General features: G+C 37.9%; 1 protein-coding gene across 5 annotated transcripts in view; it reads right to left on the bottom strand.

The window, feature by feature from the left end:
• CATSPERE (catsper channel auxiliary subunit epsilon) overlaps positions 1–15,132 on the bottom strand; it is a 149,790-nt gene that overhangs the window by 50,034 nt on the left and 84,624 nt on the right. For all 5 annotated transcript variants that reach the window (XM_047705399.1, XM_047705398.1, XM_047705400.1 and 2 more), the window contains 2 exons: positions 7,414–7,888; positions 89–531 (listed from right to left, as the gene is read on the bottom strand). In XM_047705399.1, the coding sequence (XP_047561355.1) occupies positions 89–531; positions 7,414–7,888 (918 nt within the window). The remainder of the gene's footprint in view (positions 1–88; positions 532–7,413; positions 7,889–15,132) is intronic.

The raw sequence follows: 15,132 nt of genomic DNA, 5'->3' as shown, positions 1-15,132 counted from the left end.
TATATTTTTCATGATAGGATAAAAATATAAATATTTTAATTTTACATTTATTACAATCAAATGAATAGATTTTAAAATATTAACTTACCACGGTTTTAGTACAGTATCCTAGGGCGACTTCATAGTGAACCTTCTGTATTTCTTGTAATATATTTGGGCCATATGATTCCACAATAATATACAGACCAAGATTTTCTGTATAGACTATTTGAGCCCAAAAGGACAGGTTCTGTCCCTTGTCCAAAAAGTGAAAAACACTAAAAACATTATTATGAAATGCCATGTAGGGGCAGTTTTCTTGTATATAGAAATTCACACTTTGTGTTTCCAGTTTTAAAGGATATTCCTGTGACTGTACAGTGGCATTTTCAAAAACATATATGAAATATATTTGAGTAGATGTACTCAATAGAATTAATGACTTAACTGTGCTATTTGCCCATGAGTGTAGTTTTACTGCATCTTTAATATTGATCTTGAAATAAAACATGATGTTATTTTCCATTTTTGCCAAAATATTTCCATAATAATCTGGAAAAGAAGGAGAAAAGTTTGTTATTCTAAGTAACCATAAGTCCATGCACTTTTTTACTTTTAAAGATTTTGTGTGTTTATTTGACACAGAGAGAGAGCTCACAAGTAGGCAGAGAGAGAGAGAGGGAGGCAGGCTCTCCGCTGAGCAGAGAGCCCAATGCAGGGCTCGATCCCAGGACCCTGAGATCATGACCTGAGCCGAAGGCAGAGGCTTAACCCACTGAGCCACCCAGGCGCCCCAAATCCATGCACTTCTAACCAGAATTATTTCTTTCATAGTAATGAAGGATTTATCTGTTTTGAGAAAAATTAGAGTGTGTAGGTGCAAACCTGCAACTTTATGTGATGCTGGGAAGCTTCTACTTCATAGTACTGTGATTCTTTTCCTGGATACATTTCTTCTTATATTTATGACATCACTTTATATATGACATCACTTACACAAAAAAGCTGGAATTAGTGCACTAAATAATAATGAGCATGGGCATGCAGGAATAGTATTATTAAGGAAGCATTTTGCTATGGATGGAATTTTGTCTTCCCCCATGCCCCCAAAATGGATAGGTTGAAACCCCAGCTTGCATTGTGACTGTATTTCATGATACTGTCTTTCAGGAGGTAATGGGAGTTTAAACTAGGTCATAAAGCCCTAGTCCAATATGACTGGTATTCTTGTCAGAGGAGGAAGATATAAGACCTTTCTGTGCATGCAGGCAGGGGAAAGGCCATGTGAGGACACAGTAAGAAGGTGGCCCATGTCTCCAAGCAAGGAAGAGGGTCCTTGTCAGAAACCAACCTTGATACCACCTTGATCTTGGACTTCTATGCTGTAGAACTGTGAGAACATACATTTCTATTGTTTAAGCCACATAGCCCGTGATATTTTGTTATAGAAGCTGTAACAGACTGACACTATTGGGATAAAGAAATGGGGCTGTGTGTGTGTGTGTGTGTGTGTGTGTGTGTGTGTGCTGATACATCTTCAGGTTCACTCTGAAATTAATAACCAACTTCCTTCTCTTAACAGAGTATTATGCCTAAGTCACAGAGGTTCATAGACAATAAGTCTCTTAAATTCTTTGATTCTAGTAGCTGTATCTGTAAAATGAACAGTTGGACTAGTTGATTTCATGACTTTCTTTCCAGACATGACATTCTCCGTGGATGGTTTCTAGGGGTATACTTTCCCTAATTTAAAACAACAACAACAACAACAACAACAACACTTAAAGGGACTGGCTAGAGGGAGCAAAGTCAACTCGTAGAGTGAGAAGCCCAGAGTGTACTGTGCTTATGCAACTTACATTTGAAATTTGAATACATAAGTGGCATTTTCACAAATTACTATAAATTACATTCTAGTAAAACTCCTAAATCAGCAATGTCAATTGTTTTCAGGATCAGAATACTTTAAAAAAGACATTGCTGTCCACATCCACGTCCTTATAACCTTAAGCTCTCATGTAGTGATAATGTCGTCAGTCGGAATGCAACAATATGAGAAATGCTGGTGAAATTGTTGCCTTGATTGGGAAGGTGAATATGCAGCTCGGAATATTTTTCAGAGTGTTTTAGTATAACTGCAAGAGGGAGATGCCCTTACTGCTGAGGCCCCACACCGGGGGCATGGAGAGCCAGTGCTGACTTGTGGCTAGCTTGGCAAACTCTGCGGCTGTGTGCAGGTGAGCTGTGGTGCCGAGGTCCTTTGGGCACCGTGGTGACAAGCTACTTTTCCTCATATAACTTACTTTGTAAATTTAACTTTGTTTTGTTTTGCTTTCGGCAATAACTCCTTCCAGGCTTACCCAATTCTTGGCCTGCTGTGCCTTGTGTGTTGTGTTTCTAGAAACTTCACCAGGTAGAAGGAGAGAAAAATGCAGGCGGATGACCCAACAAAATCCACCGGGATGTTGAGTGAGGAAAGTAGGTGCAGGATACAAACACAGTGTGATGACACACAAAATGTGTAGCCTCACAAAACAAAAAAATATATACTGCTCTTGGATTTTAGATAATGTCCAGGTCATGTGGTGACGTGCAGCGAGCCTTGCCTGTTGCCACTTTTGGGCTCACATAGTCAGACACAACAAATTTCAGTTCCACAAACTTGGCATGTTCTCTCCCGCCTCCGGGTCTTTGCTACTTCACCCCCCATCCTGACCGTTGATCTAATATTTCTAGTATGTACCCTCTTCCTGTTCTTAGTTTGGAAGGCGTTTCCTCTATTCAGCCTTTCCTAATCTCATAAATCTGGATTAGATGTCCCTCCTCTGTGCTTTCCAGCACTCTCTCTTCTTTCTTTTATGCTGCTCATTAAAACGTTATTTTTAAAAATTAAATTATTTATTTTAGAAAGAGAGACAGCACGGGGAGGCGAGGGGCAGAGAGAGAGGGAGACATGCAGACTCCCACTGAGCAGGGAGTCTGATGCAGGACTGGACCCCAGGGTCCCGAGATCATGACCTCAGTCAAAATCGAGTATTTTGCTTTTGTTTTCTTTTCCTTTGAAAGGAACCCTTAACTTGTTTATCAGATCTACTTTCTATTTAATTCCTTAATTTCTGCTTTTGTCATTCTTGATTCTTCACTTGTGCTTTCTTTTTGTAACTTTGGTGTCTGTTGCCTGCTTCTTATGGTAAATGATTAGTTCATTTATTTTCAGTCTTGTTTCCTAAGCATTTAAAACTACTAATAAACATAAGGTTGGGGCACCTGGGTGGCTCAGTGGGTTAAGCTTCTGCCTTTGGCTCAGGTCATGATCTCAGGGTCCTGGGATCGAGCTCCGTGTCGGGCTCTCTGCTCAGCAGGGAGCCTGCTTCCTCCTCTCTCTCTCTCTGCCTGCTGCTCTGCCTACTTGTCATCTCTCTCTCTGTGTCAAATAAATAAATAAAATCTTTAAAAAAAAACAAAACAAAAAAACCCATAAGGCTATATGTTTTTCTCGCTGTGGCTTTAGCTGCATCCACAAACCTTTATATACAGTGTTTTTAATCTCATTTTTAAAATAATTCCTAATTTTCATCTTAACTTCACATTTACTCCAATGTTCACTTAGTAATGTTTTAATAAGCGAGATATCTGGGTGGCTCACTTGGTAAGCATCCGACTCTTGACTTTGGATTGGGTCATGCTATCAGGGTCATGAGATCGAGCCCCATGTCATGTCAGGCTCTGTGCTGCACATGGAGCCTTCTTAAGATTCTCCCTGTCCCTCTGCCCCTCCCCTGTCCCAGGCTTGCTCTCTCCTTTTCTTTATCAAAACAAAACAAAAAACTTCACAGTATGACCTGACAATTTGTACAAGAGTATGGCCAAAAAACATAGAAGAAACTAGATATAACCTCTTATTATGAAATGTGTGATAAAATGAGAATTACCCATTTTTTCTGTACTATGGGTAAATATCAAATATAGTATATGAAAATATACATTTTCCAATACTTTTGGAGAAACTTAGACTGGACAACTTTTGCTGGAGGGCCACTGGAAAGGATTTATTAATTTTTAAAATATTTAAATTACTGATTCATGAATTCTACATCTGATAATTTATATTAAAGGATACCTGTACAAATGTACAAAAATATATATAGAAGCACATTCTCTGCAGCACTATTCATGATAGCAAAAGAACTGAAGCCTGATAGCTGTCTAAATATCGATTTACACTCCTATTAGTTTAGATGATAGTGTAGAGAAACCACGGAATACAATGCAGCAGCTAAAAATGGCATCATTTTTATATGTATTAGATGTTTTGAAAATATGGCCTATTATATTTTGAATTTGCTCTTTCAGAAGTCCTGATAAAATCACAGCAACTTTTTTAAAGATCTTATTTAAAAAAATACTTTATGTATTTATTTGACAGAGAGAGAGAGAGATCATAAGCAGGCAGAGAGAGAGGGGAGGAAGCAGGCTCCCCACTGAGCAGAGAACTCAACGTGGGGCTTGATCCCAGGACCCCGGGATCATGACCTGAGCCGAAGGCAGAGGTCTAACCAACTGAGTCACCTAGGTGCCCCTTAAGATCTTATTTTTAAGGGATCTCTATACCCAGTGTGGGGCTCGAACTCACGGCCTCGAGATCAAGAGTCCCATGCTCCATCAACTGAGCCAGCCAGGCGCCCTCACGGCAACTTTTAAAGATTTTATTTATTTATTTGACAGACAGATCTTAAGTAGGCAGAGAGGCAGGTAGAGAGAGTGGGAGAAGCAGGCTTCCCACTGAGCAGAGAGCCTGATGCGGGGCTCAATCCCAGGACCCTGGGATCATGACCAGAGCCAAAGGCAGAGGCTTTAACCCACTGAGCCACCCAGGCGCCCCATCTCACGGCAACTTTTAAATAGTGGGTTGTTTGAGAAATGGAAATGTTGCAGGCTGAGGGCTTTTTAAATTCATAGTTCATATGCTTATAGAGTTTAGAGTTTTTATTTCAGCATTTCCAAATGGCTCTCAGTATAACATTCAACCTTTAAGTTTCTTCTAAAAGTATCCCCCATTGATTATTCTAACTTTATCTCCTTATTACTGTGGTCAACAGCCTTTTAATAAAACACAAATATGATTCTGCTTCTCTTTTGCTCAAAACTCTTTAGAACTCCCTATACAGGCCTTAGGAGAAGGTCCGATTTCTTCACATGGCTTGTGTAAATCTCGTAACCTGAACTTGATTTCTCCAGCAGAGATTTCTCCTTTTTCTCTTAGGAGAACTCTGTGTCAGCATTGAATTGTCCTTCAAGGCCTGAAATGTATGTACCCTGTTGTCTCTGTCTCTGGGTTGTTGGGCACCCTGTCCCCACTGTTGTCTTCACTGCCTAACTAACCTCTATCCATTCAGCAGGCCTCAGCTTAGACGGCACTTCCACAAGGAAGCCTTCTGTACCCCCCCATCCCCCAGAATGGGTGAGGTTCTCAATCTGTGTGCCTCTCTAGCTCCTGATATTGGCTCTGTCATAGCATTAACCATGCTGCTAGGAGTCATGGCTGGAGGGCAGAATGCATGGAAACAGATCTCTGAGAGATGTCTGGAAACTAGACCCTGACATGCTTCTCCATTTGGGAATCAGGAAGATGAGGGATCAAGAAAAAGAGGCTGCAGAGGAGCAGAGAGTGAAGTAGCAGGAGGGGCAAAAAAAGCGATGCCCCAGAAGTCAGGTGAAAAAATGTGTTTCAAGAATCAGACCCTGCTAGGGGAGCCTGGGTGGCTCAGTTGGTTATGTGTCTGCCTTCGGCTCAGGTCATGATCCCAGGGTCCTGGGAACAAGCCCCAGGTTGGGCTCTCTGCTCAGTGGAGAACCTGTTTCTCCCTCTTTCTCTGCCTGCTGCTCCCCCAGATTGTGCTCTCTCCCTCTCTGTCAAATAAATAAAGTCTTTGGGGAAAAAAAAAAAAGAATCTTGCCGTGCTGACAACGCCGGCTCATGGAGGATGGCTGAAAACCGGCCATTGGGTTAGCAAAGTGGAGGTCGTTAAGAACCTTGACAAGAGCACTTCCCATGGAATATATGATTCGTGTGGCTTCACGAGAAAGGGAGAAAAGACGAAGAAGTGAAACTAGGCAATATTTTTAAGAGTTTTGTTGTAAAGGGGAACATAAGAATCAACTGTTTGGGAGTTGCCAGGTGATAGGCATCAAGAAAGACATTACAAGGGGCGCCAGGTGGCTCAGTTGGATGAGTGTCTGACTCTTGATTTCAGCTCAGGTCATGATCCCAGGGTTGTGGGACTGAGCCCTGAGTTGGGCTGTGGGCTCAGTGTGGAGTCTGCTTGTTCCTCTCCCTCTCTTCCTCCCCCTGTTCATGCTCTCTTTCTAATTAATAATAAATTTTTCTTAAAAAGAAAGACATTACAATTTACAGCAACATTTCCTTTAAAATTCCAGGTTTATCTCCTAACCAGACTTTTTGAGGATGGAACTTCCTATTTCTTTGCATTGCCTATAATGTTTAGTATACTATCTTGGGAACAGTAAGATTCAGAATTACTACTGTTAGCTGAAGGTTTATCATGTGTCCAGTTTTATTCTAAGCATTTTATAAGCCCTTATCCAATCAACACAGCCACCCTACATTCCAGATTAGGAAATGAGACTTGCAAACATTCAATGACTTGCCCATGGAGGCGAATATGGGTCCATTCAACTCTACAACACCTACTATAGGTTGAATTGTGTCCCCTCATGAAAGATGTTGACATTCTAATTCCCAGTACTACTTCAGAATGTGACCTCATTTGAATAGGATCATTACAGAGGTGATTAGTTAAGATGAGGTCCCACCGGAGTAGGGTGGGCCCTGTGTCCTTGCAACAAGATGGCATGTGAGGACACAGGGAGAAAGCTATGTCATGATGAAGGCAGAGGTTGGAATGAGGTAGCTGCAAGCCCGGAATGGCAAGGTTTGCCAGCAAGCCACCAGAGGTTAGGAAGAAGCAATGGACGAGCCTCCCTTCAGGTTTCAGAGGGAACGTGGCATTGCTCACACTTTGAAGGGGGACATTTAGTCTCCAAAGCTGAGACAATAAATATCTGTTGTTTGAAGCTACCCAGTTGTGGTAGCCCTAGGGAACCCTAGACAGCACCATATCACGTCTTATGCTGAAAATGCCTGTGTGGGCTGCTTGGTTCATATCTGCTGAATGATCAAAATGAATCTATGGGAAAGACCCAAAACTTGAGTTTGCCGTTTCTCTATGTGAGATCATAGTTACCTGGTAGTTCTACCTGGTAGAACTTAGGATATCCATTTTTAGATGGTAAAAGTACACCTTTACCTACCAAAAGCATTGTATACGAGTGCATTTGTGATTGTTACACCTTCTTGAGGAAGAGGTCTACCATAAAATCTAGAATAATTTTTGCAGAATGAGAATGCCTCACCTATGAAAATATCATGAATAATGCTGTTATGTGCTAATCTGGACAAATTTCCAAATTCTGTAGGTGTTTGTAAAACTCCAGTCTCTGTGAAATTGTGATAAAAATAGTAGATCCTATATTTGTCCCAGAGTACTAAACCTGGAAGTGCTGTGAATATAAAATGCGGAGTTAAAAAACTGTCAGTAGGGACATCTAACACAAAGTTTTGGTTCACACAGTCTTCTGTATCTTCGTTGTATATTACCAAGTAAATCGTTTTGTTGACCGTACAGGTAGTGCAGTAACTTAAAAATATGGCAAGTTCCAAAGGGTGTCCTGGATACTCGACATTGTGTATAGTCAGCGTAGCAGCTGATGATATATTTAGAAAATTTTTCAGTTTTTCAGTAGTCATTATTTTGACAAATTTAAGAAAATCATATCCAAGGTAAACTTCATTTTTTGTCCAGGTTGCCACTCTACTTCTTGTTTTACCCTATAAAAAATTGAAAATGTTATAAGATTTATGGTTTTAGTGATAGTCCTAACAAGTCTGATCTTCTAATTTGCTATATTTAAAATGTAGTGTCTATTAAGGTTTAGCATTTAGGGTATTTCTGAATACTACTCCAGGCATTGAAATATATTACATAGAAATATATCATATGTATTCAAAAAATAAATTATTTCAGTAATTTTATTCTTTGATATATTGTTTCTATCTGAAGAAATAATTCATCTGAATTCATTTTTAAATTGACCCTCAGAGAATATCAGCTTTCTCTTTTCTTATGTGTTTATCTACTCTGGCCATGAGTGTCCCTTCCATGTTCATTACTGTCAAGATATAAAGACACTTCAAACATTAAGTTATTTTTGGAATTACAGTTTCCTTGGATATGAGATAAAGAGAAGACAGAACTAAAAACCTTAGACAAACCAATACCACCTTTTCATGAACACAGGTTGTTAGAGAGGAAGGCCCCTGAGAGGCTGCTACGTCTGAAATTCAGTGGGCCTAATTTAATTTAGAGAGCCGAGAACCCTTCTTCCCTGTCTCTCCTTCCCAACTGTTTCTAATTCTTAGAGATTTTTACTTAACATGTAACCTCTATGTTCATGATGACCAAAAGGAGTCTCTTGGACACATCTTGTCTCCTTAAGTTTATGTAATACCCAAATATTTAGTATTAAATATACTCAGACAGGATGTAGACAGATATCAAACTGGTAACCAAAGAAACAGACCATTTGGTGAAGAGTCATTTCAGGAAAAAAACATTTTATCAAATGAAGATTCAATTTAATGTTTAGACCTAGTTGTTTTAAATCAGTGTGAGACAATCCTTGAAGAGGAAATATATTAGAAACAAAATGAGCCCTTCATAGAAAAGACCCATAGTTATTCTTCTTCTTGGCAGAGGGATGGGAGTCCATCATAAATATGACAGATGGGAATTCCAAGGAATGAGTTTTTACCCACCCACAAACTTTCGCATAGATCTTCACTTAGTGCTTGTGTGAAGTAAGCCAAATATTTTGGGACAAGGTAGGGGAGCTGATAGATCCCTCTCAGGCATTCAGGCCTCTCCCAAATATAAAGCAGTAATCCTCTGAAGATAGGGAGGGGGCTGGCAGCCAGGCAGCCAAGTTGGGAGAAATCCATCTGCATTCTGGATTCTCAGCTACCATAGGCTGGGAGTAGGTAAGAGAGCTGGGGCAAACTCTCCCTCTGACCCATGGTTGGCCTTTTCCCAGTGTGAAGCAGTCTCCCAGCTATGACTTGGGACAGGGAAACAAGAGAGATACATCTCCCAAAGCATAAAAATCTGGACCAAGATGAGGGAGGGAAGAATCCCTTAGTGATCAAAACGCTGGCAATTAGGCTGTAGAGACAAGACAGCGCTCCCTAGGTTTGGAAAGGTGGTGGCCAGTTGTAAAGTAGGAAGAGATCTCTGGAATCTTGTCAGTGCTAAGAGCCCAAGCATGGCTAAAGACAAAACAACTCATAAAAATGTTGAAGGACCTAGTGGAAAAGATGGGCAACATGAGGGCAGAGATGGGGAATTTCAGTTGAGAAATGTTAATGATAAAAAGGAAGTGAAAATGCTAGATATTAAAAAAAATTTTTTAAATTATATATAAAATTATATTAAAAATTATTCAATGGATTCAAGAGTAAGTGGGGAAAGCCAAGTAGATAACTTGAAGACAGTTTAATATACAAACTGAAATACAAAGAAAGAAGTAGGGTAAAAAAAAATGAATAGATTGTCCGAGATCTGTGGGACAATATTAAACAGTATCATATATGTGTTTTTAAACTTCTAGAAGTAAAGGAAAAACAGAATTGTGCAGAAGAAATATTTGAAGAGATACTGTCCAAAAATACCACTAAATTAACGAATGACATTACCCCAGAAATCCAAGAAGTTCCCTTGAACCACAAACAGAATACATACAAAGGAAATCATACCTAATCAATAATAAAAGTGCTGAAAACCAAAGATAAGGAGCAAATTCTGAAAGCAGCTACAGATAGAAAGACACATGGTATATATGAGAACAACGGCATGAAAAATGGCTCACTTCTTACCCCAAATGGTTAGAGGCCTAAGATAACGGAATGATGTTTTTATAAATTACTCTATAAACAACAAAAACCAGCCGTCATCCTATAGTTCTGTATTCAGTGAATACAGTGAATTCACTGAATTCAGTGAATACAGAACTATTTCCCTTCAAAAATGAAGGGAAAAAATAAAGACACTTTTATACAGACAAATGCTGACAGAACTTGTTATATAAGAAAATTCAAAGACATTATTCAGGCTGAATGGAAATGAGTTCAGGAAGAACTCTGGATATGCAAACAGAAATAAAGCATACCCAGGAGAATATAGATGTAAAAGACTTATTTTGTTATCAGTTGATATTTATATACCTATATATCTTTATGACAATTGGCATTTTTAAAAAGATTTATTTATTTATTTGAGAGAGGGAGAGCATGAACAGGAAGGATAGGGGCAAAGGGTGAGAAAATCTCAAGCAGATTCCATGTTGAGTGGGGAACTTGACTCGGGGTTTGATCTCATGAACCTGAGATTATGAGCCAAAAAAAAAAAGAGTCTAACATTTAACTGACTGTATCACACAGGTGCCCCATATGACAAAAGTAAAACTTTTAACTTTTTAAAGCAAAATTATTAACAATGTATTTTGATAATGAATCTTGGAACACTGAAAAAATAAAGTTAAAAAAATAAAAAATAAAACAAAAAATTGCATTTTGAGATTTATAGCATATTTAGAAGTATGAGATGAGAGTATAAAGGGTAAAAATGGGTATAAATGAAATCATACAGTTATTAGTTTCTTAACACTGTTGTGAAGTATATATTTGAAATTAGGCTCTGATAAATTAAAAATTATTGGATAGCCAAGTGTAACCACTAACAAATAGTTTTGAATGAAAAAGAATCAATACGGTAGAAGACACAGAGATACTGAAGAATACAGGATCCATTCAGAAGACAAGAAAAGAGAAGCAAAAGAACAAGTGAGGTTGATAGTAAACAAATGCCAAAATGTAGACCTAACTCCAACCATAGCAATAGTTATGTTAAATCTCAGGGGACTGAAGACTATAATGTTAGGGCACAGGTTGTCACACTGGAGAAGAAGCAAGGCTCTGCAGTTTTTAAAAAATAGAAAGCCACAGCATGAATGATAGTAAAAGGATCAAAAACAATGATACACCATACAAGCATGAAACATAAGAGAGCTAGTGTCCACCCTCTGAAAGAGATCAGACAGTAGAAGACTGAACACACCAAAAGCTGGTGAGATATGTTTGATATGTGAGAGAAGAAACACTTGGCTATTCCATCCCCTTCCAACCCTCAGCTCTTTACTCTCTCATATACATATTTTAGAATCAGTGTGTTGAGCGCCACAAAGTAACATTGCAATTTTAATTCGACTGGCATCAAATCTATAGATAAATCTGGGAAGAACTGAAACACGCTTAATATTCTGTATTCTAATCCATGAACATGATAGAGCTAGCTACTTACTCAGATTTTCATTAATATTTTTGATATTTTATTTTGATCTCAACCAAGATCTTATACACTTTTAGTGGCATTTATTTTTAGATATCTGTAATTTTTTGGTTCTACCTTGAATTTCCATATGACTTTTAGAATGAGCTTCTCAATTTCTACTGCATATAAGAGAACGATGACATGAATAAAGGCTGTCCACTGGGATTGTTACAATGTGTGCTGAATTTCTCAAGCATAGACATCCTAACAGTATAGAGTCTTCTCACCAATGAAGACGGCTCCACACACCACTGGGTCTGGAACTCAGGACCCTGAGATCAAGCCAAGATCAAGAATTGGATGCCCAACTGACTGAGCTATCCAGATGCCTGCAACTAACTGGAACATCAAATCTTAAAGAAAAAAAAAAAATCCAATTTGGCAACTGATGTCTTTTAATTAGTGCTCTGGCCATTTAAATTTAATGAAATTATTGATATGTTTCTATATAGCTCTACCATTTTATTGTTTACTTTGTATCCTCTGTTTTTGTCCTGGTGTTTTTTTTTGCCTTCTGCCTTTTTTTTTTTTTTTTTTTTTTTGCTTTTCTGCTTTCTTTGGATTATTTGAAAAAAATATTTTTAGGGGGAGCGTGGGTGGCTCAGTCAGTTAAGCATCTGCCTTTGGCTTGCATCATGATTTCAGGGTCTTGGGATAGAGCCCCACAAAGTGGTCCCTACTCAGTGGGGAGCCTGCTTCTCCCTCTCCCTCTGTCTGCTGTTCCCCCTGTTCATGCCCTCTCTCTCTCTCAAATAAATAAATAAAATTTTTAAAATATATATATTTTAGTATTCCAGTATTCCAGTATTCCATAGTATTCCAGTATTCCATTTTATTTTTATTTTTTTAAAAGACTTTATTTATTTATTTGACAGACAGAAATCACAAGTAGGCAGAGTCAGGCAGAGAGAGAGGGGGAAGCAGGCTCCCTGGTGAGCAGAGAGCCCGATGTGGGGCTCGATCCCAGGACCCTGGGATTATGACCTGAGCCAAAGGCAGAGGTTTTAACCCACTGAGCCACCCAGGTGCCCCAGTATTCCATTTTAATTTATATATTGATCATTTACTTTTTTAGTGGCTGCCCTAGGGCTTACAATTTATGTCCCTACTTTTCACAACCTATTTAGAATTAATACTTTAATATTTTAAGTGGAATAAAGAAACCTCATTACTCCATAGGTTCCTTTTTCCTTCCTCATTTATGTTGTAATTGTCCTATATATCAAGATACATTAAAAGCCCTACCAGAAAATATTTATGTTTTAAGTTTTGCTTTTATACATATTTGCTGTCATACCTATCTTAAGGAAATAAGATAGGATAAGGAACTTATGTATTACCCATATAAGTACCATTTCTTTATTGTTCTTTATTAATTCCTGACTTTTAAAATTTTCCATTTCCTTTCCACCTGAAAGCTTCTTAGGCATTTATTAGAAGAGGTCTGCTGGTAACAAATTCTCTTGAGTTTTCTTTCATCTAAAAATGTCTTTATTTTTCTCCTCAATCCCTAGAAGATATTTTTGTCTAGAAATAGAACTCTAGGTTAATGTTTCTTCTCTTTCAGCATTTAATATTACTTCATCACCTTCTGCCATCTATGGCTCCTGATGAGAAATCTGCCATCACTTGAATCATTGTTCTCCTGTACAGGATATGTCATTTTTCTCTGGGTGCTTTCTATTCTTCCTCCTTTGGTTTTCAGTAGTTTATGAATTTCTTTGCAATTATCTTGTTTGGAGTTTGCGGAGTTTCATGCCCTATAAGTTTATATCTTTTGCCAAATATGGAATGTTTCTAACCATTAATTATTCTAATTTTTTTTCTAAATGATACTCTTTCTCCTCTCCTTGAAACTTCAATGACATGAATGCTAGACATTTTGGTATCATCCCACAGGTCTCTAAAACTTGGTTTTATTTATTTTTTTTGAGATTTATTTCTTTCTTTTAGAAAGTGAGAGAGCAGGAGAGGGAGAGAGAGTCTCAAGCAGATGCCATGCTGAGCACAGAACCTGACATGGGGCCTGATCTCATGACCCTGAGATCAGACCTGAACTGAAACCAAGAGCTGAACACTTGACCAATTGCACCCACCAGGTGCCCCAGACTTGGTTCAGTTTTGACAGTTTTTTTCTATTGTTTAGATTGGAAAATTTCTATTGAAATTTTAACACTTCAGTTTTATTGACTATTTCCTATGTCATGTCATCTCCATTTTGCTATTGATGATATCTAATAAGTTTTCAATGCAGTTATTCTATTTATACTCTAAAATATCTGGTTTTGGTTCTTTAAAATAGTTTCAAACATTCTTTTTCTTCACAATTGTTTCATTGAATGTGTATAATTTTAGGTTGACAATAATTTGATTTCAGTTATTTGAGTATTTTGTTATCTTCTGGCTTCCACTGGTCCTAATTACTTTATTGCCTTGCTTGTAATTTGTCTTTCTTATCTGGATACTTTCAATATCTTGCTAGTCTTTGACTGCCATGCAACTTGTGACCGTGCAATTTGATTATTTTGTGTTAAGGTGGTTTTATTTTTTTTTAATCTTTTTTTTTTAAGATTTTATTTATTTATTTGATAGAGAGAGATCACAAGTAGGCAGAGAGGCAGGCAGAGAGAGAGAGAGGGAAGCAGGCTCCCTGCTGAGCAGAGAGCCCGATGCGGGACTCGATCCCAGGACCCTGAGATCATGACCGGAGCTGAAGGCAGTGGCTTAACCCACTGAGCCACCCAGGCACCCAAGGTGGTTTTATTTTTTAACATATCAATTGGAATTTATTAGTATTTTTGTACTGAGGATTGATATCTTTCTTGAAGTCTGAAAAATTCTCAGTTCTTTCCCATCTCTCTAGTCTTTCATTTTGGAATGCTGATTAGATGTATGTTGGATCTTTTCTTTTCCATTCTCTTTTCTCTCGTTCTTTTTTTCTTGTTTTCTATTTCTTTTTCTATCAGTCTTTTATTTTGTTTAATTTCTTCTCATCTAATTTTCAATTTAAGTTGTCCATTGAATTTTAATTTCAATTTCATTATTTTACCTAAGCTTATTACATAAAATGTAATATTTTAACATTTATTTTTACATATTAAAACTTTTGAAATACAATCCACATACAGAAAATGGACTGAATAGAAAAATACATTGCTGGAGGAGTTGTGCAAAGCAAAAGTCTGTGTAATGACCATGGAGATTTAGAAATGGAATATTATCAGAACTCCCAAATGTCACCCATGCTCTCTCCCAGTCACTATGTTTTTCCTTTCCAGGATAACCACTACCCTAAATTTTATAGTAATGGCTTTCTTGCTTTTGGTTTTACTAACTGCCTGGCCATTTGGTAGATTCCCTTTTCCCTATGTTTTCCATTTATTTAAATCTATTAAAGATATTTTGTATTTTACCAACTCCAATACCTGATGGCTTGTAGGAATGATTCTTCTCTTTATTGTTTCTGCTGGCTCTCACAGCATCTAATGTTTCTTTGTGTGTTTTGTCATTTTTTACTGTGAGCTCAATTTTGTCAGAATGTTATCTGTGGGAAATTTTCAAAGCCTGACTTGAGGGTTTATTTCTCCAGAAATTATGATGTTTAATTCTGTTTGGTGATAGCCTTAATGTT

This window comes from Lutra lutra, chromosome 15, assembly GCF_902655055.1.
Source record: "Lutra lutra chromosome 15, mLutLut1.2, whole genome shotgun sequence".
Lineage (NCBI taxonomy): Eukaryota > Metazoa > Chordata > Mammalia > Carnivora > Mustelidae > Lutra > Lutra lutra.
The sequence above is the reverse complement of the archived record's forward strand: the minus strand, read 5'-3'. Positions and strand labels throughout refer to the sequence as shown.